Here is a 21,046-nt window from a genome sequence, read left to right on the forward strand (position 1 = left end):
AGGCTGTTGTGCTCCTCCCCTCCCATACTCGTCCTGATGGTCACTCACAGCCACCTTTCTGCACTTGGCAGTGGGCCTCTCCGTAGCTGGCACTCCAAGGCTGTTGATACAGAGATCCTCCACTGTGTGGTACATCCAAAAACCCAGAGCAGCCAGGGTGTAGTTGCTGAAGGCTAAAGGAAAATATGTCCACATGATGGGAGGAGGAGAAGGGCACAGAGTGCTACTGTCCTCTCTGTTGTCATGGTAGGGGGTCTATGTGACAGTGGGCGGGGGGTCTGACCCCGGCAGCTATGTCTAAAGCAAGCCTCAAGCGCTGGGAGCCCATGTGGCTCCTTTAGGATGAGGAGCGGTGGGGGCCACAGAGGCCGCTGTTGCGTTGGGAAAGCTTGTTAACTGTATCACTAAGGGAACTTGTAATTTAAGGACATTATGAATAACTTCCTTAGAAAACGAGACCGAAGAGATGTGAAAGAAACATTTCGTGAAATCCTCGAGAAACACCGGCCTCATTAAAGATCAAATACGTTCAGATTAAGGATCTTGGGGTTTGGAAATGTGGGTGTTTTCTTGCTTTTTACAGCTTTGTTGACGTCATTCACAAGCCTGCAACCCACTCATTTAGAGATATAATTCATTGTTTCTGGCGCATTCCGAGGTAATACTATCAACTTTAGAACCGTTTCCTTAAACCGTTTGGCTTTCAGCCCCTTCCCCAGCCCCTCCTCTCCATCAGTTTCTGGTTTCTGCCAGAGTATTGCCAATCCTGGGTATTCTGTGTGAATGACTCACAGCGTCTGGCTCCTTTCACTCAGCAAGGTGTCTCTGGGGGAGTCTAAACCATCTGTCATCCATAGCATAGCACATGCCGGTGCTTCGTTCCTTTATGTGGCTGGATAATATTCCATTGTTCAACGAACCACATTCACGCCTGTCGGTAGTGGATGAGTAGTTTGCTGTTTGTACTGGGCCATCTTCCCGGCTCTGCTATCTTTCTGCCTTTTTTTTTTTTTTTTGACTTTTCGAGACAGCGTTTCTCCATAGCTTTTGGTTCCTGTCCTGGAACTAGCTCTTGTAGACCAGGCTGGCCTCGAACTCACAGAGATCCGCCTGCCTCTGCCTCCCGAGTGCTGGGATTAAAGGCGTGCGCCACCACGCCTTTTGACTGGAAGCCTCAGTGGTGAAAACTTGCGTTTTCAGTGGCTGAGGGTTTAGAGTCTTTGACTGTACTGGTAGTTTATCTCCGTTGAAAATGGTGTTTATTTGGATTCCTTGATACTAATAGTAGAATTGCGTACTACTCTTGTGTTGTGAGTTCTTTGTATATCCCAGCTACAAACCCTTATCAAGCACACAAATGCAAGGCTTTCTTCCATTCTCGATGCCATTTCACGGCCCTGAGGCATGGTCTGCCTTTCTTTCCTTTGTTGCTCAAGCTGTTTGTGGTCATGTCTAGGAATTTGCCACATCCAAGGCCACGAAGGTTTATTCCCATCTCCTCTTCCAAGAGTTTTGTGCTTTTAGCTCTTACCTTTGAGTCTTCTTTGGTAAATGGTGTGAGGCTGGGGTTGGCATCGTCCCTGACACATGCCTGCCTTACTGTACTATCTGTTCAAAGGTGACTCCTTCCCCACTGTCCAGTCTTGGTGCTCACGTCAAGAGGCAGCAAACCGTAACCAAGTGGGTTTCTTTTGGTTCTGCTGTTCCGATTTGTACACCTCTGCTTGTCCAACTCTATGGTGCCTTTGCAGTTAAGTGTTGAAACTCAGACATCTCGGTCCCCCAGCTTTGCTCTAACACAGGGCTGCGCACAGATGAAATCAACTTACGTGATCAGTGAAATGAACGTGTTCCTACAACGATACTAACTTGTTAAACTAAGTCTGCAAGAAATGGACACTTGATCGACATGTGTGAGTGTTAACTGCCCAACTGGACAGAGTCTAGAATCACCTGAGAGAGAGGTCTCTGGGCGTGCCTGTCAGGGATTGCCTGACTACATTAATTAATAGGGGAAGACCCATCTTCGGCTGGGACCGTTCTCTGGCAGGGGATCCTGGACTGTATCTCTATCCCAGAGAGGGTGAGCTGAGCACTGGCAAGCATGCATGCTTCTGACTTGGCTATACTGTGCCCATTTGCTTCTGACTCCTTCATGGTGCCTTAGCTTTCCGATGTGATGGATCCGAGAGCTGTGAACTAAAGTCAGTCTCTCCTCCCTGCAGTTACTCTTGTTAGGGTCTTTAATCCCGGCAACAGGAAAAGGAAGTGAGACAACAAACCAAAAGCAGAAAGGGAGACTGAATAACTCGAAAACGGTCTGTCAAGAAAAACCAGCCACCTACCAGAGCTCTTCACGAACTCTCAAAAGACGTAAGAATAGGGACCTCCCCACCTCCCCACACTTCCAGAGAGACAGGGCTTCACCATGTAGCCCCAGCTGGCCCACCCCTGACTCATTTTTGAGAAAAGACAAGATTATTCCTGATAGCAAAGTTAGGCAAAGACATTGAAAAGAAAGGGAGGGAGGAAGGGAGGGAGGGAAAGAGGGAGCAAGGAAGGAAGGAAGAAAGAAAGAAGAATAAACTACAGTTACAAACATACAAACATGAACATGGAGAGAGAAAAATTTAACAAAATGATAGCAGATCGGGCTAGACATGGATGGTGCACATCTTTAATTTTATCATTTGGGAGGCAGAGGCAGGTGAGTCTCTGAGTTTCAAGGCAGCCTGCTTGCTCTACAGAGCAAGCTTCAGGCCAGTCAAGACTGCAAAGAGAAACCCTCGCTTAAAAAAAAAAAAGCAAACCAAATGTGCAACACATCAAAAAGATTATATACTCATGACCAAGTGGGATTTACCCCAACAAAGCAAGGTAGTCTTAACATCTTGAAATTAATACAATTGCATTATATTGATAGAGTAACAATATCTCATGGATTTCTCAACAGATCCAGAAAATGCATTTGACGAAATCCATGCCCTGACCCCCCCACCAAAAGAATTTCATCAACTTATTAAATGACATTTATGGAACACGGAGAACTAGCCCAGCTAAGGCTGGACACTCCCTCTGAGGTCAGGACAAGGCAGGGTTGTCCGCTCTCACCCCTCCTATTCACCATTCACCATGGTCCTGAAGGAGCAGCCAGGCCAGTTAGGCAAGAAAAGGACATAAAAGACACCCACATTGGGAAGCAAGAAGTGAAACCATCTCTGTTTGTAGATTCTGGGCCTTGAATTATAAAAAGTCCCAAGGACTCCACCAGGAAGCAGTCAGGACTAATGAGTTCTGCAAGCTTGCGGGACACCAGAGCCATAGTCAAGAGCCAGCGCATGTGTACCCTGGCAACAGACAGCCCTCAAAAGTCAAGAGAAAAAGCCTGCTTATAATAGCTTCAAAAATTCATAAAATAGCAAGGGATAAAGTTAACAAAAAAAGTGTAAAGTGTATTTTGAATCCATTGAACAACACAAACATTACACAGCAGCAATCAAGGACCTTCTGAGAAGGCATCAGTAGTGCAGCCCAGCTGCTTACAGATCCGTGCAACGCTCACCAGAATTCCAGCTGTGCAGAGAGAGCCTCGTGGGACCCAGAATAGCCAAATAATCTTGGTTCTTGGAGGCTGTGTTTGGGACAGGTGTGGATGGTTCTAGAGTCTGCAGTCATCAGGGAACACTCAGATCGGTTTTGGGCCGTGAACATTAAATTTCAACTCTGAGAGGTTAGGTCCCTCGTGGGCCCCCACCCACAGCTCTCTAGTTTAGTTGTAAGGCAGTGTCTCACTCAACTTCTCCTGGAACTTTGCCTGGTGGTTTTGAAGGCTCTGTAGGAACAATGTCTTGAGCCCTGGGGGGTGATGCATCTCTTCCCACCTCTGCTGAGTCATCTTGAGTCCCTGAGGTGAAGAGAGGAAGGAGTGTCCCAAGAGGATCAGAAAGAAACCTGTTTCCCTAATAAACAGTTGCTGCATTCTTTTGGATCCCCGGGAAATTTAGCCACATTTCTTAAAGGCTCCCGCTTCCCTGTGCACACACCAACACATATCCATGTACATGAATATCTGTACACATAAGTATCACCTGTGCATAGCATATACTATACCATTCTGCCAGGGTTTCTATTGCTGTGAAGAGACACCATGACCATGGCAACTCTTGTAGAGGAAAACCTTTCCTTGGAGCTGGCTTACAGTTTCAGAGGTTTAGTTCATGGTGAGGAGCACAGTGGTGTGCAAGCAGACATGGTGCTAGAGAAGGAGCTGAGAGTCCTACATCTTGCAAACCCCAGGAAGTGGTCTGTAACACTGGGAGTAGCTTGAGCATAGGAGACATCAAAGCCCACCCCCACAGTGACACTCTTCCTCACAAGGCCACACCTACTCTAACAAGGCCACACCTCCTAATACTGCCATTCCCTTTGGGGGTCATTTTCCGACCACAGCCCACACATATATTCATGAACATGCCCATACATGTACACATGCAATCCACATACACAGAACCACACATGTCTCTCTGTACGTTTCTGTTTAAATAGAACCCAGGCACAGAGAGCCATATGTGTCTCTGGATACTGCCACTTACCTACAATCCAATGTATGCATATCCATGCCTGTGTCTGTGTCTCCGCACAGCCGTGGGAGTCCACATATGGGCTCACGTCCTTGTATGTCCACTTGCAGGCCTTTTTCCTGTGATAAGCTGCACCCTTAGCACTCTTGCTTGTGTCCTCTGAACATTCTCTTTCCTGAGAAGCTTGTGACACCTGTCTGTCATGCAACTAAGAGGACATATTCAGATGTTCCCATTACCCCATCATCCCAATATGTGCTATAGATGCTTTAAATATGTTCCTTTTAAAATATTTTATTATTTTAAAAATTGTGTGTGCATGCATGCAGCGCCTATGGAGGCCAGAAGAGGGCGTCAGACTCACTGGAATGGGAGTTACAGGCAGTCCTGAGCTGCCTGATGAGGGTACTGTGAAATGAACTTGGGTCCTCTGGAAGAGCATTATGTGCTCTGAACCACCAATTCTTCTGTTTTTGGCCTCCTAGAATGGCTGCATGGTGGCATGTGTTGGTGACAATAACCGGGAGCCTCCTCCTTACCCTGACTTGGTAGACACAGGCATCTTTGGATACCCATGTATCTGGGGGAGTGTGACGATCTCAACGGCTTCAGCCGAGATCGCTGGACAGATGGCTGTGTGTCTTTGCAATGGTTGATCAGGGGAAAGGACTACCTAAAGGGCTGAACAGCCCTGGAAGCCTGGTCATGTCGTGTGTCCCCTTCCACCCCTCACTGACCCCTTTTGCTTCTGTCCATCATCCTGATTACCCTGGCTGCCTGCCTCAAGAAGGCTTAGTGGAGACCCCATTGGACACAGCTTTCCTATGTGTTCCTAGACACCCTCAGCCTGTGGGTGGCACTGGGCACTGCTTGGCCTTTAATCCCGAGCCAAAAGTATATCACTGGTGTGTCACTAGTGAAGAATCTGGGTTGAGGACTGGGAGATTCTCCTTCCCACCTGCACTCTCCCGTGCTCTACCAGGGCCTGGGTGATGATGATGGGGGTGGGGTGGGGTGGGGGTTGACTTGGCCTCTTGCCTGGTAGGGGAAGGGTTACAGGACTGAGTGGAGACAGAAGGAGGGTTCTAGGCCGGTGGTTAAAAATTACATGGGATGTTGCAATGTGCCCTCTTTTGCCTTGGATGTTGGGTTGTGTGTTTGGTGTGGGGGTATATGTGTGTGTGTGGGTGCTGTGCAGGCTTCTCAGGTGACTGAGCTACCAGGGAGGGAAGAGCCTGGAGCCTTGTTGTGCAGCCCTGGTCACCTGGCCTTTCATTGTCTAGCTGCCACCCCCACCACACCGCAGCTGCCACTGCCTCCTCCTCCTCGTCTTTTTCTCCTCCCCCTCCTCCTCTTTCCTCTCCCCTCCTCCCTTCTTCCTTTTCTCTCTCCCTTCTTCTTCCTTCTTCTTTCCTGAGACAGGGTTTCTCTGTATAGTCTTGGCTGTCCCGGAACTTGGGCTGGCTGGCCTTGAACTCACAGAGATCCTCCAGCCTCTGCCACCTGAGTGCTGGGATTAAAGAAGTGCACCCACCACCACCGTCCAACTAGCTAACTCTTCTTACTCTTTGGCAAAGTTCCAGGGGACTCTAATAGCCAGTCAAGGACCAGAAAAGGCACTGCCTGACTGGTGTGGAGCCCGGGCTGCGAAGCCCGTGGAGCTTCTCCAGCTTGTCTGTGAGGCCTTTCTGAGTGGAGGAGCCTTGAAGGGGCATCACCAGAGCGTCCGTCCTTTATCCTTGTGTTGGAAAACTTTGCCATGAGTGCAGTGCCCGGGAGAGAGTTTATGGCTGTGCTCAGATGGTGGGGGTTGTTTCTGGCACAGAGAAGAGTGGAGATGAATTGTTTCTGGCACAGAGGAGAGTGGAGATGACAGTGTCCCCTCAGAGGCTTGGGGACACTTGCCAGGTCGGACTGGGTCAGTGAGTGGGACCAGGACACTGTTCCAGTGCTGACTGACCTTCTCAGGCCCCCGTGTAGCCTCTGTTTCCGAAGGAAGGAGTCCACAGAAGACTTGAATCTTACCAGAGTGGTCTAGTTCACACGGGCTGGTGGACATGGGGGAGAGCCACGAGGAATGCAGGCAGCGTGGGCTGTGGCGACTTCCTGGCTCCTCCACCACTGTTCTTCCCTGCTCAGCTTTGGGACAGGCAGTGGCTAGCCCTGAGAGGCCCGTGGAGGTGTATGGACTCCAGAGATTACTATGGGCTAAGTCTGAGGGTGGCTTCGGCACAAGATAGAACCCACCTGGCAGTGATGGACGTGCTTCTGACCCTTGAACTCCCAGCTGTCTCCCAGAGCCACCCTGAGTCTCACAGCCTCTTCTCTCTTAACGGCTCACTCTGCTAAGAGCCGGTTCCTGCTCAAATGTGGGTGTCCTGGAGTTTTTAATGAAAATAAAAGACTACATTATTCAGGAATCCAAACCAGACCAGACGGGCCAACAAGACAGAACAAACCCTTGCTTGGGGCAGGGGTGCGTCTTGCTGCTGCAGCGAGAGGGTGGAACCTTCTGGAAGGGACTGAGTGCTGGGAGGAATGATACACACAGAGCTAATGACTCCTTTCAGATGGGTGCTTGTCCCCCTTGTCCCCATGGTGACGGGAGGAGGGTGTGGTCCCCAAGGCAAAGTGACCCTGTCCTATTGAAGATTTGGTGTTTGCTGGGAGTGTAGAGGCTGTGTTTAGCTGAGCTAGAGGGATGCCCCATGGCACACAGGAGGACCAGGGGGTTTGCAAGTAGGAAGTAGCAGAGTAGCAGTCTGGGCTCCTGGTGTTGGCGGGGGAATTTGCCGGTTTGAAACACAGCTGAAATGGTGCCTTTAGGTTCCCGATTTGGTAGCTCTCGAGTTCCCAAGAACCCTCGTGTCCCTGTCATTCCAGAGCTGGCACTGATGGTGCAGAGGGAGTGGCTTCTTGCATGGCAAGAACTTGCTGTGGCACACCCAAGGACCTTGGCAGGCAAGGGTGAGGGACCGCTCCTATCTTGGTACCTTGATTCTGAAACGGAGATAAACTCATTTGTCCTCCCAAGTGCTTCTAGGTTCGCTAGAGGTGACTGTTCCCCAGAGTTTTGCTACTGTCCCCTTTGACCAACTCTTGAGCCCTGTTGGCAGGAGGAGTCACATGTGACTGTAGTCGCCAAGGGCCAAGGGAGGACTAGCATTGACTGTCGGCTGTTGTAGGGAAGCTTGCACCAGTCCTGGAGGCCACATAGGCCCTCTGTCTCAGGAAGTCCTCCGCGCTATGTTGGCTGCTCGGTTGCCTCATAAGCGAGCTGGACAGAACATGGCTCTCTAGAGGTCAGAACAAGTGTGGTCCCGTGGAATGGCTTGTTTTCCAGGTTCCACACTATAGTAGCTCTGCGAAGAGGAGCCTCAGCTATGGCTTCCGGGATGGTTAGGCTTGACAGACTACCTGAGCTATGTCAAACAAGTCAGGCACGGGTGCCTAGGGATAGAAGTGGCGTGTTTCCTCACAAGGTGACAGGCAACAGCAGGAGAGCCAGCCCAAGGGCAGACTCAGGTGTGGTCCAAGAAGGCCTCAGGCTTTTCCTTAAGTCATGGGTTGCCAGTGGACGTGGGCTTCTAGGAAAGTTGTTCTCACAGCTTCCGGAAAGAAGAAAGGGAGCTGCAGGCCGAGGGTTGGGAATCTGGAATGTGCGGGAGGCCTGCTTCTGAGGCTTTGCTTTCCTGGGGGACACTGTGTGTTGATCCCCAGGTTTCTGATCAATTCTTCCTGTTCTCTAGGAGCTGGAGTGGGGGCTGATGGGCAGTACTCTCAGTGGCTGCCTGGGGCGGGGGGGGGGGCAGTGTGACTGAGCTTGTGATGAGTTAGTTCCTCAAGAACTCAGATGTTTGCTCCAGGGCCACAGCCCCCCTCCCCAGCCCCCATGTTCAGCCTTCAACCTGCACCTGCCAGGGAATGAACCTGAGTCAGATGGGCAGGGACTCCAGCCTGGGCCTCTCCCCTCCTCACCAGGTTCTTAACCTTAGACAGTGCCCCCTCTACCTTTCCTTGGGTGTAGGGATCTCTTTCTCTTTAGCTTGGGTTCTCTCCCTGGCCTTGTGGCTGCTATCATCTGGGCCAGGCAGTCTTCATGCCTCTCACAGATCCTGCCATCTTGCATGACACTATGCGGTCCCTCTCCAAAGGGCCTGAGGTCTCCCTTGACCAGGCAGTGGCAGGGAAGTAGCTTGGTGCTGCTCCCAGCTCCTCAGTTTCTGTCTTCTCTCCCAAAAGGGTGATATGGCATTTGAAACCCTGACCTGGTCTCCCGTGGGTACACAGAGTGATACCAGATGGGACCCTTTACAAAGGACTGGGTGGGGCTGGGTGGGACAGAGACGACAACCTCTGGTAGGCTCGGACCTTGGCTCCCTGAATACACGTGTTTTTATGAGCATGTGTGTATGTGTGACTGTGTGAGCATGAGCATGTGTGTTTGAGTGTATTGAATAGGCATGTACGTGTGTGTGTGTGTGTGTGTGTGTGTGTAAGTACACCTGTGTGGGAATGTGTGTCCGTAGGTGTGTGCACATGTGCATATGTATGGATTGCACAAGACTCCTGATGGAAGCCAAAGCTTGGGCCTGAGCTATGGATCCATCCATGGTGCTTGTGAGGGAATTGCTGAATATTTTATGTTTCTGAAATGAGCAGCAAGGTCAGGGAATGCTAAGCATGAGTGAGTGCTGGGCACAGTGGCCACTCAGGGCCAGAGGGCCTCTGCCCTCCTACACACGTCCTTTGAAATAGGAGCTGCTGCCATTTCATTGCTTCCACTCCTGGCTCCTGGCTTTGCCTGGGAATTTCTTGCTGAGTCCCTGGGTGCACAGCCAGCCTGCCAGGCAAGAGGTTCGAGGAATAACCATTTGAGTGAGACAGGGGATGAGGACATGACTTGAGTTTAGGGTCCTCTTCCCTCTTCCCTGCCGTGGGGCTGAGTCCCCTCTCCCCGCACATGTAGGCGAAGGGTTCTGGACTCTGTCCTGGGATTTTCCAGCGACACTTGGAGGCATGAAATCACATTAGGGAATTTTCAAGCAGACTGTTCACTGGGCACGTCTACAACAGATGTGAGCGTCGTGGGGGATTAACTTGGAGACGTAGAAAGCAGGGGCACAGATGTGTGCACATGACTGCCCGACTGCCAGAGAGGGACTTGGTCTCCAGCTGTTTGCAGCTGAATTCTGATCCAAACAACAGCCCTGCCCTTTAAACAGCCATTGATCGATGACTCCCCACATTTGATGAGAGGACAGTTGGGGACATGCCTTGGGGCTGTTTCATCACAGGGCACCATTGCCACTGCACTCAACCTTGGGGGAGGGTGGCAGTAACTGGAGACAGTGTAGAGACAGTAGGTTCCAGGAAGGGGCGGCTGGCTGAGGTTAGAGAAGCCACATTATGTAGACCCTGTGGTCAAGCTATGGCATGTCATTACACGAGAGTGGTTGTGTGTGTTTTTGTTCATGTCCAGGCTGCCAGGTGTCATTTCTTCACTCTTAAAGTTCTGGGCTCTTGAGCCAGGCCCATGGCCTCTGTGTCTCTATTTCTTCACTCCGCTGAATGGGCTCTTACAGGGCACTAGCATGTGTCTGGCTGGTGTGGGGATTCTGCTGGGGCCACGCTTGTACTGCCTTCTCTAGGATTGCTAGCTTCGTGGAGTATGGATGGAAAGACATTTCTGTCCATCTAGATTCTTTCGTTACTGGGGAAACTGAGGAAGGAAGCCACAGAATCTCTTGAGTGACAGCTGGAAGCAGCGCTGGAGTGGGGTCCGGTCCCACTTTGAATTATTGCTGGGAACCCCAGGCCGAGGGCAGGGAAGGGATGAATGAGGTGAAGCCAGTGCTGGGGAGAGAGTGGCTGAGCTCTGTCCCCTCTGGTGAGCCCTTCTGTATGGGACTAAGGGTGGCCATCCTTGGCACCGGCTACTTTCCAGTGTTCATCTCAGGGTGATCCTTGCCACCTTCCTGCCTGCTGGCTGTCGGGCACCTGTTTTTATGGTGATGTTTTGGCCTCTCATTCTCAGGTATCTGCTTGGACCGAGTTCCTGCCCCTCCTCTTCTGTAGCTAACCTGTTCCTTTTGGTCCAGTTCCTTCCCATCTACTGAGGGGACTTCCCTGAGGGCTACTTCCTGCCTCCAGGCTCCTCCTGGTCCTGAGACTGCCCTCCACCTCCCTTAGGGCACAGGCTCCAGGCACCATGCCATCCCTTGGAGTCACTCATTTAGCATCCTGCAGGGACACTGAGGGCCTGGAGGAAGCCTGAGCAGCTGTCCCTGCTGTCCCAGGATAGCTGGGATCCATACTGGCTTGGACTTGGTGCAGAGATGGGAAGGAGAAATATTCTCGCATAAATGCAGACCTTTCCTGGGCTGGAGGTCCTAGGTGCTGCTCTGGTTGGAAGGGTCCAGATAGATATGGGGTACCTACGACATCCTAGAGAGGCCAAGCCCATCCCATCAGACCCAACATCCACAGAAATGAAGCCAAGGAGACAGAATGCCCCACAAGCCCCCACATTCCATGGTCCTGCTTCCAGGACCCCGCAGGGCACAGCTCTCTGCCTCGCTCCCATCATGATTGAAATGGATGAAACACGTACCCCAGCTGCACCCAAGATAGGTAAATGCAGTAGAGTAAGGAGCATGGATGCCGTGAGCGGTCCTGGTCCCGTCCCACTTCTCATGGGACCAGAGCAAACTGCGGGATTGACAAGCCGCCTCCAGCTCCTGGTTTATTCAGCACACAAAGCACAGAGCTGCGGACTGACCTGGAGAAGTGTGCACCTGAGCTATGCTAGAGCAACCTCAGTGTCCTGACTGTCTCTCCCGGAACATGGCCTGAGGGGATGCCCGATAATGGTGGCGCCCCAAGGCACAAGAACTTGGCCCCTAGCTCTGTTTTAGCCCCTGGACTCCACTGAGGCTCTGGGCAGGACTCTCTCCTCAGCCTCACTTTGAAGGACTTGGGGTGATTAGAATGTCCCCACAGGCCACTAAGCGATGCCATGCCCTCTACACAGAGCTGGACTCAGTAGGACAGGAGGCAGAAGCCCACCATTGACAGCATATCCCTTGGATGAACCCCATACATTTTCCTTTACCTTCTTCTTGAGGCTTAACTGCTGCTCCAGTCGGTCAATTGGAAGCAACTCCCAAGAGAAGAGTTAGTTCTGAAACACTTGCAAGGACCTAGAGACACCAATGAAAACAGGGCAGGTCACGTGAGAGAATTTAAGAATAGAGAAAGAAGTAATATGCCCATCAAGGCCCCAGTGGGGACTCTTGGCATCCAAGGGACAGGAATTGATGGCTAAATTGATGGATTTAGGGTTTGAGCAGGTTAACTGGGGGGCTGGGAGTGGGGAGGGGGTGAGGGAAGGAACAGACACCCACCCTGTCTCTGAAGCAACAGCTGTAACAGCAAGCTGAGCATTCTTCCAACTCCATTTCATCACAGAATGGTGGCCAGCTGCCAGGACTTCCGGGTGTTCTCCAATGCAGGCAGTAGGAGCTGGGGCGCGGCCTCCGTGTCCCCAAGGACCCTGGCCAGGCCCCCCACACCCACACCCACACTCTCAGCAGAAAACTCAGCCGCTCTAAGTGGTATAAACTGGAGTTCCACCGGGTGTCCCTTGACTGCCTTTCAGCTCCGTGGCTGCTCCTGGAGGTGCAGAAAGGAAGGAGTTAAATGGAATCTGAAGGTACCAGTTGGTGGGTCACCTTGATTCTCAGGCTGGGTTCCTTCCCTTCTGCCAGAGGGAAGTGGCAGAGGAGTGAGACTGGGAAGCCTGCGTGGGGGAGGGTGGGGACCTGGCAGGCCCCACCTCCAGGACCACAGGAGCCGCCCCAGCTCAGAGGCTTGCACTGCTCTGATGGCTCCCGACCCCAGCAGACGCCTCTGGCTGCTGCTGTTGCTGCTCTACTGCTGCCCTGAGCCTGCCAGGCCTGACAACAATCCCCTGAATCCCTTGAATCCCCTCAGGCCTCTGGCTTGGCTGTGGCCCACCAAGACCGACCATCCGGTCTCCAAGTCCCAGATCAGTTCACCTGTGCAGTCCACAGGGAGCCCCACCACGCACGTGGTCCCCCAGGATGGCCTTACAGATCAGCAGACGACTCCTGCCGACCCCAGGCTACCCCTGGAGGATCGGGAAGCTGGCCAGAATGGGACCCCTACAGCTCCTGCCCTCCCCATTCCCCCGACGGCCTCTGCCGCCGCGAGCCCAGACATGAAGGAGGAGAATGTTGCCGGCGTTGGAGCCAAGATTCTGAATGTGGCCCAGGGCATCCGGAGCTTCGTTCAGCTGTGGGATGAGGACACGGCTACCGAGAACTCTGCTGGGACAGAAACCTCGGCTTCCACGATCCCTACGGTCCTCCTCACTTCTACCGAGTTTTCCAGCGCCCCCCAGGAGGGTGAGATCACTCTCTGGCAAAGTGGAGGTGTTCCAAGTTCTCCAGATGTTCAGACAACTGAGGCCGGCACCCTGGCTGTGCCCACCCAGCCACCTCCCTCCCTGAATAGCCTCCAGGCACCACTGAGAAGACCCCCAGGGCCACCAGCACCCCCAGGTAGAGCTTTTCTCTCTCCTACACGAATCAGGGCTCATCCCTGGGGGAGCCAGAAGCCCCCAAGGCAGCCCCGGCATCTGGAGGGGAACAGACTCTTGCCTGTGGCATCCAGGCCCAGCCAGCAGCACCAACACTCTGATGTCCACTCTGACATCCACGGGCACATACCTCTTCTGCTTCCCCTGGTGACAGGTCCCCTGGTGACGGCTTCTCTCAGTGTGCACGGTTTACTTTCTGTCCCTTCCTCTGACCCCTCAGCCCAGCTCTCTCCAGTAGCAGCTTTACCTGGGCTCCCTGGTGCTTGGGTTTCCCACGTGGCTACCTCTTCAGGTTCTGAGCTTTCCAATGACTCTGCAGTGCTGGGAACTGGCTCTCTGACCCCTACCAGCCGATGCCTGCCTCTGCCACCCACTTTGACCATCTGCAGCCACTTAGGTATTGGACACTTCTGGCTGCCTAATCATCTAGACCACAAAAACAGTGAGGAGGTGGAGGCCACTGCACAGGCATGGGGACACCTCCTCCAGACAAACTGCCATCCCTTCCTTGCCTGGTTCTTCTGTCTGCTGCTGGCTCCCTCGTGTGGCCCAGGCCCACCACCTGCCCTGCCACCTTGCCGTCAGTTCTGTGAGGTCCTGGAGGATGGATGCTGGAAGCACCTAGATGAGGGCAGGCTGCCTGTCAAATGTGCCTCGCTCCCTTCTCAGGAGGATGGGTACTGTGTGTTCATTGGGCCAGCTGCAGGTAACCAAGTGGCCACCATCCCCCCCCCCCTTTCCTTTTGGCTTTGTCAAAAGAGCTCAGCCAGGGCTGATGAAAAGCTTGACATAGGATCCCCGCCCCTGCCTCACCGAGCCTGGTGATGGCACTGGAGAGGTGCTGGGGTATGGGATTCTGTGAAGGGGAGGAGGCTGGGGTCTGGGTGTGGCTATGCCCACAGGTTCTATGTCTGCAGCAAGAGTGACAGACAGGTCATCACCTGAGACAGAGAGACAGTCCTCGCAGAGTTAGCCAGGTGCTGACTCGGTCACAGGCTGGAAATGGAGAACCAAAGCAATAGTGTGGTGGAGGAGCTTTGACTCCTACTGAATTCCAGCTGTTCCGTCCTTGTTCCTAGCCTCTGAGCCACGCTCTCTGAAGCTCTCCCTGTAGCCCCAGCCAGCCTAGTCAAAGGGCTGAAAAATGCCAGCCACACAAGGAGACCATAGGCCCCGGCCTCCTATACAACCCACGTGCTTCTGCCCAGCCAAGACCTGAAGCTCTGCCATACAATGCTATGTGATGGGTAGAAAAGAGGAGGGGGCCATTCTTCAGAAATTCCCAGGATCAAGGCAGGGCAGGGACAGATGGACCAGGTCCCAGGTAGCTTCCTTTTGTGTCTGCTCAGGGACCAGGCCTCTAGATAGTGCTCCCAAGCTGTGCTCCTGACTCCCCAGCTACTGTTTGCATTGGGAGGCCTTGGCCAGCCTGCAGGGCATGACATCTGTCCTCTGCGGGAGGGGAAGCGGCCTTGCCCTCTAGCCAATGTGCTCAGGAGCTGGGAGGCTAGGCTGGGCTCAAAGGGGTGTCTGCTGTCGGTTTGTAGGCATGCAGCCACGAGGGTTCCCTGGGACTCTGCCGGGAATCATCTTGTTGGATGCCAGCAGGGTGAACTTGGATGGTTCCTGGCAAGTTGCTGGCTCAGAGCCTGGTATAGCAAGTAAGGGGCTACAGGTAGGGCAGGGTCAAGCCCTAGATAGATAGTACTCATTCCCAGGAAAGAGGCACACGAGGAACTGCAATGGAGGAACAGGTGTGTGGGGGACTTATCGTGACACAGCTGGGTAAAATCTGAGCCTGTAGCCCTGGGGTCGCCTCCCAGGGGATGAACAGGACTCTGGCTGAGAAGATGCATTCAGAGGGTGAGTGACAGGCTACAGGCAGAGGAGCTGGATGTGTGGCCCCGTTCCAGGAAGGACCTGGGCTGTGCAGAAGCCCAGGGGATGCTCAAGGCTTCATTAGGGGCCACAGCTGGACCTGAGAGGGTGGGGCTGGTGTCACAATGAATCCCACACACATTCCACCCTTGAAATAGCTGAACGTGGACTGGGTCGGGCCGCCTCCCGGAGGAGGCCCGCACCTGGCCACAGCTGGCAGAGCCCATCCTGCGCGGTCAGCTCCACGGGGATGTGTCTTGACAGGAGAACAACCTACCTCATCTTCTGTTGGGGCCACGCAAGATGATGGGGAATCATGTGGGCTGCTAGCCAGGGTTAGGAGGGCCTGGCCATGTGTCTGTTTCAGGGGCAGCCAGAGGCTATAAAGGCATAGGTCCTGTTAGGTGCTGGAAGGAAGGCCACGCCTCCTTTGGGTGAGGGCTCAGCCACATGGGGTGCAGGGTCAGAGCTGGCACATGAGGTCCTTATAGTGGAGCTTCATGAGACACTGATGTCTTTAACTGCGGCTGCCTGGTCAGCCAGGGGCTAAACATCTGGACACTTTGGGCTGCATCCCCAGCAAGGTCCTGGGGACTGGTCCATCAGCACTCATGCTCCCCATCCCTGTAGGCCACATCTGGGTGCCAAGCCTCATTGAGCAAAGGCCCCTTTCCAGGCAAGGTGGGTGGGAGAGACGTCCATGGAAACTCAGGGTTCAGAGTAGGAGAGTCCTTAACTCCTCTGGCCTCTCAGCTTCTCTTTCCCGGGCTCCTCCGCTCCAGAGGAGCCCCACTCCTGCTGGGCTTCTGTGGCAGGCTGATCACTCCTACCCCAGCATGGAAAAGGACACCAGAAAGAAAGACAAGGACGAAGATTTCACCCCTCCCCCACAGTGTTTCTCTAACCCCTTAGTGGCATCTGTGAGCTTGTAGAGTGGGAGGTGCTGGGGCAGGGACAGTCCTTGACTACACCAGGGGGCAAGGGGATTGGGAATAATGAGTTCCTACCAGGGAGCATGCACTTCCTCCTCAGGGTCTGACCAGATCCATGGTGGGGCTTTCCCACTATAATGTGGGCCCTGCCCCATTCCCCTCCCAGGCCAGTGGGTGTAGCCTGACCCTCTGCTCACTCTAAGCCCCTGGCCTTGCACACCTGGCCTTGTACTCACACTTCAGCAACCCCATGCGCCCAGACTTACACACTTGACGTCAGTTAACTTGAGTTTCTGTTTAACTTTGATCTGAAGAGACAAGGTGTTTCTATGGAAAAATACCTAACCACCTACCTATATACGCCTGGTGCAGCAGGCCTGGCCGTCTGCGTCTACACACCTCGCCTTGCACACCTGGCTCTGTCTAGCATCCTGGGGCCTCTGTGCTCGCTTGTCTAGCCAAGCTTGTAGCTCCACACCCACGTCTTTTCCTCTGACCCCTGAGGGAGACCAGGAGGGTATCAGTGGAAACATGACAGCATTCAGCTGGTATGTGAGGTGATAGCTGGGAGTTAGGGTGACCCCACGGGAGCTCCTCTACATGGCCAGATCTGCTGGTCAGCATGCAGCTGGGCCCCTGGGAAGGGTCCTAGGTATATCAGCTTGTCCTTTGGGTATATGTGGGGAGAGAATGAGGGATGTGCAGGAGTATAGCACCCAGGGTCCTCGCCCCTGCTTCCACTAGTACTGACCTCCAGCCGCCTATGAGTAGGGCTACTCTTGGGTCCGCTGCCACCTCCAGGAAACCCTTTGGCTGAGTGGGGTCTGGGAATGATGCAGAACTTGAGTCAGGGGCTACATGGACCCAGGCATTTGACCTCACCCTCACCCCTCCGTGTCTACCCTGTGAATGACAACAGAGACAGGTAGAATTTCCCAGGGAGCCTGAAAAGCTCTTGGGAGAAAGCAAGGTCTGGGGGCGGGGGTTCAAATCCTGTACTTGCAACAGGCTTGCAGACATACTAGGTGCAACTAAGAATCACCCAGTGTGACTGAACCTCTGGTCTTCATGGACCATGCTGGCAGGTCGTGGAGCATTTGGAAAGCGGTGGGAGTATGTTGTGGGGGGCTATGCGGGGTTTATCACTCTGAAAGTTCGCAGATGCCCCGGGTGCTCCTTCCACCCAGGACCCCATGGGCTCCCAGCTATTCTCACCTTGGCTTTTATCTGGCTCCTTAATCAAATGTGAGTCTTCGAAAGGCTGCTGATCTTTAGGACGCTTCAGTTAACTCGGGTTTCTGTTTAACTTTGATCCAAGAAGACAAGACCCCTCCGTGGAAAAATACCTGAATGCTTATCTCTCACTCCTGGCAACCTGCAGATAAATACTGTGTGTATGGTGCGAGCTGAGCTATTCACAGACCTCGCTTCCTCCCAGATTCCTGTGCAGCTTGGGGCTCTCCAGGCTTAGGACCCGGGTGAGCTGCAGCCATAGAAGGGCAGGAGCCTGGAGAACCTCCTGGACCTGATGAACATCCAAGGATTAAAGTGTGCAGTGCAAAGACTTTATATGCAGATATGAAACAGTGACCACTGAATTGTTTGGCATATCCATCACCTGTAAGGGTTACATTTAAAATCTGTTCTCTCTGAGCAGGTGTGTGTGTGTGTGTGTGTGTGTGTGTGTGTGTGTGTGTGTGTGGTACTGGGGATTGAACCTAGGGCCTCACACATGTCAGGCAGGGTCTCTGAACCACACGCCAGCCCTCTCTAAGTCTCTGCACATGGTATAAACTGTCCTCTGTAGTCACCCACTACACACCAGGTCTGCAGAACTTGCCCAACTGCCAGACTGGAGCTCCTTCTTTGCCTTGGACTAATGTCTCCCTGTTTCTACACCACCAGCCGGAAAGCCACACTTGGGTTCAACGTCTTTAGGTGGTGAGAGTCCATCTGGGAGATTACATGGTGTTTGTTCTGTGACCAGATTGCTTCATTTAGCACAGTGCTCACCGGGTGTCTCTATGTTGACACAGGATGGGATTCCTTCATGTTCAGTGTTGTGTGTGAGCACAGCACCTTCTCATTCTCTTGTCCATGAACACCCCTGTGGGTTCTGTATCATGGTTGCTGTGACTACCGAGGGCTACAGTAAAACTGGGATATGGGTGTGTCTTCCACAGCCTGGCCTCAGTCCCTTTGGATGCTAGAGATCACAGTGGCTCTATTGTGTGTGTGTGTGTGTGTGTGTGTGTGTGTGTGTGTGTGTGTGTGTGAGTGAGAGAGAGAGAGAGAGAGAGAGAGAGAGAGTCTCCCCTGGTGACTGACCTAGATTCCACTCCCGGCAGCAGTGGAAAGGGTTCCTCCTTTCTCTCCACCACCTGTTGCTTCTTGCTAACAGTTGTGTGGTGGTGTTCTGTTGTGGATTTTGTCTGTGGCTCTGGTGACCTGTGACCTGGAGCAAGTGTAGACCACTCGGTTCTTCTTGGAGAAGTGTCTGCCTGGGTCTTTTGTCCATTTTAAAGTCCAGTCGCTTGCTTTTATGTTGAGCTGTGTGAATTCTGCACCAGCTCTGGAGATTTATCCTTTCCTCCCGTGCTGTTTGGCTGACAGACTTCCAGTCTGTGGGTCATCTCTTTCTCCTGCATTTTCTTAGTCACGCTGTCAACATCGAGGTGTTGGCGTCTTTGTCTACAGGGCTTACCTATGGTGGTGGCTTTCTGTCACCGTGGTGTTTACCTGTTAAAAGCTTAAGGGAAGAAAGAGTTGCTTTGGCTCATGGCCCGTATGTGTCTGGCTGCATTACTTATGGTCTGTGGTGAGGCCCAATCAAGGGCATGGCAAAACAAAACTGCTCACTCTATCTAGGAACAGTAAAAGCAAGGGACCAGGGACAGAGTGGCCTTCAGAGACAGACCAACACAAACCTTTCTTCCGGGCTCTATCTTTAACCGCCCATTCCTGGGTTAACCAACCACAAGAAGTGACTCCCTTCATGACCTAGTCACCTCCCAGAAGCAGCACCATGTGGGGGCCATGCCTTAACACAGGAGCCTTTGGGGGACATTTTTCATTCAGACCACAACACTTGCTTCCCGATGGGGACAGCTGAGATGGGATCCAGCCCAGAGGGCCTGGTCCCACTGCAGCAGCTCAGGCAGGTGGGGACGGTGTGTGTCGTGATTCAGCTTTGGCAGAAGATACTTGAGGAGGAATGGGAGCGCGGCCTCTGCACGCCTCACCTCAGGACACAGCAGAGTCTCCAAGTGAGCCCAAAGACTGGCTCCTTGATACCATCCTTTCCATTGGCAGATAATCCGTCTATCCTCCTGCCTTGGGGAAGTCACTGCTTTCACATCTTTTTATGATGATAAAATGTACTTACCATAAAGCACATGGCACGACCACTGCTCCATATAGAGGAGAGTGCTATCACCACCAGCCGCCCATCTCCAGAGCGCCCGTATCCCCAAGCTGGAACTCCATCTCTCTTAAACACTAAACCCACCCAAGCCCTGCTATCCATGTATCTGCCTTTGGGGAGAATGTGTGTTCTAGTCCTTGGCTCTGTTTTGACTCGGCTTCCTCTGTTGTCAAGTCTGAAATGCTCTCCTGCATGCTGGGTATCAAATGTTACACTAGTTACCACTCACGTTGCTAAGGCAATACACCTGTCAGAAGCACCTCAGGGGAGGAAGAGTCTATTTAGGCTCACGGTTTGAGGGTGCAGTTCACCTGGCTGGGGAAGTGTGGCAACAGGAGGGAGAGGCAGCAGGAGTTGCACCACCATCAGGGAAGCAGAGAGCTCAAGTTGCCTTTTCCTTTTTATCCAGTCTGGAGGCTCCAGGCTGCCGTGTGTGAGCTGCAGCATGTGTAAGCCATACAGACAGGATGGTATATAACCAGGATGCTATACAGTCAGGATGCTATACAGCCAGGATGCTGTACAGTCAGGATGCTATACAGCCAGGATGCTGTACAGTGAGGATGCTATATAGCCAGGATGGTACACAGCCAGGATGCTACACAGTGAAGATGCTATTCAGCCAGGATGCTGTGGGCAATGGCAAAGTGGGTGCAGCCCTGATGGTAGAAAAGGTATGGGCTTTGGGATTGAGAATAGCTTTCCATCCATTTGAAAACCAACTGTGTGTTGTGTACAAGTGCGCACGCGTGTGTGTGTATGAATGTATGCTTAAACTGTCATAGTGTGAGAAGGACCTGCCAACATTAAAGCCTATAGCTTTGGAGCAAATAATCATCTGGTCGTATTTGTGATTTCTGGGTGCTGATACTATCTCATTGTGCTGTGGGTTTGTCTGTCTTTTTTCTTGAGAAAGAGTCTAGTATAGCTTAGGAGATCCTGCTTGGGCCTTTCTAGTGGTGGTTACAGGATATTCCAGCTATGCAACACTACTGGGTTCACATATCTGTCTTATGCAGGAGAGACAGTGTTGGTGACTGTAGTTTGGAGGAAGTTTTAAAACCAGAGATTGTGAGTCCACCAACTTTACTCTTGTCAAGAGTGCGTTGGTGTGGGAGGTCCTTCTGTCTATGTGTTGCTTTTATTGGTTAATGAATAAATAAACTGCTTTGGACCTATAGCAGGGCAGAACTTAGGAGGAAGAAGGCAGAGTCAGAGGATGCCAAGGAGCCGCCACCAGAGATAGACATGCTGAAACTTTGCTGGTAGGCCACGACCTCATGGTGATGTACAGATTAATGGAGATGGGTTAAATTAAGATGTAAGAGTTAGCCAATAAGAAGCTAGAGTTTATGGCCAACCAATGATTTAATTTAGACAGTTTCTGTGTAATTATTTCAGATCTAAGCTAGCCAGGAGGGAGGGATGAACAAGCGAGCCCACCTCCTCTATCCTTGAGATTTGGGTTTTTCAGTTTTGAGTTTCAGGATGGGTTTTTCATGTTTTGTAAAAGCTATCATTGGGAAGCCTGAGTTTTGTGGTAGAGCATTTCCCCACATGGGCAACATCCTGGGTTCAGTCCCCAGTGGTGCCAAGAACCAAAACTATC

The 21,046-nt window shown here is 52.5% G+C and overlaps 1 protein-coding gene and 1 long non-coding RNA gene across 5 annotated transcripts in view; one reads left to right on the forward strand and one right to left on the reverse strand.

Annotated features, from left to right (window-relative positions):
* Positions 1–3,426: 3,426 nt before the first annotated feature.
* On the reverse strand, positions 3,427–19,193 carry LOC126501267 (uncharacterized). 4 transcript variants are annotated; one of them, XR_007591629.1, is made up of 5 exons: positions 14,145–19,193; positions 11,987–12,254; positions 11,695–11,782; positions 4,593–9,423; positions 3,427–3,904 (listed from the first exon to the last, which is right to left on the reverse strand). It is a non-coding gene; the product is annotated as an uncharacterized lncRNA (long non-coding RNA). The 4 variants fall into 4 exon arrangements; XR_007591628.1 differs by lacking the exon at positions 14,145–19,193 and adding an exon at positions 13,451–13,909; XR_007591626.1 differs by lacking the exon at positions 14,145–19,193 and adding an exon at positions 13,334–13,909.
* Col18a1 (collagen type XVIII alpha 1 chain) overlaps positions 12,461–21,046 on the forward strand; it is a 57,425-nt gene continuing 48,839 nt past the window's right edge. The window contains 1 exon segment of the mRNA XM_050141814.1: positions 12,461–13,165. Coding sequence (XP_049997771.1) covers positions 12,466–13,165 — 700 coding nt within the window. The 5' untranslated portion in view covers positions 12,461–12,465.

Source organism: Alexandromys fortis, unplaced genomic scaffold (assembly GCF_014885135.2).
Source record: "Alexandromys fortis isolate MF-2015 unplaced genomic scaffold, M_Fortis_MF-2015_v1.1 scaffold_9, whole genome shotgun sequence".
In the NCBI taxonomy this organism is placed as follows: Eukaryota; Metazoa; Chordata; class Mammalia; order Rodentia; family Cricetidae; genus Alexandromys; species Alexandromys fortis.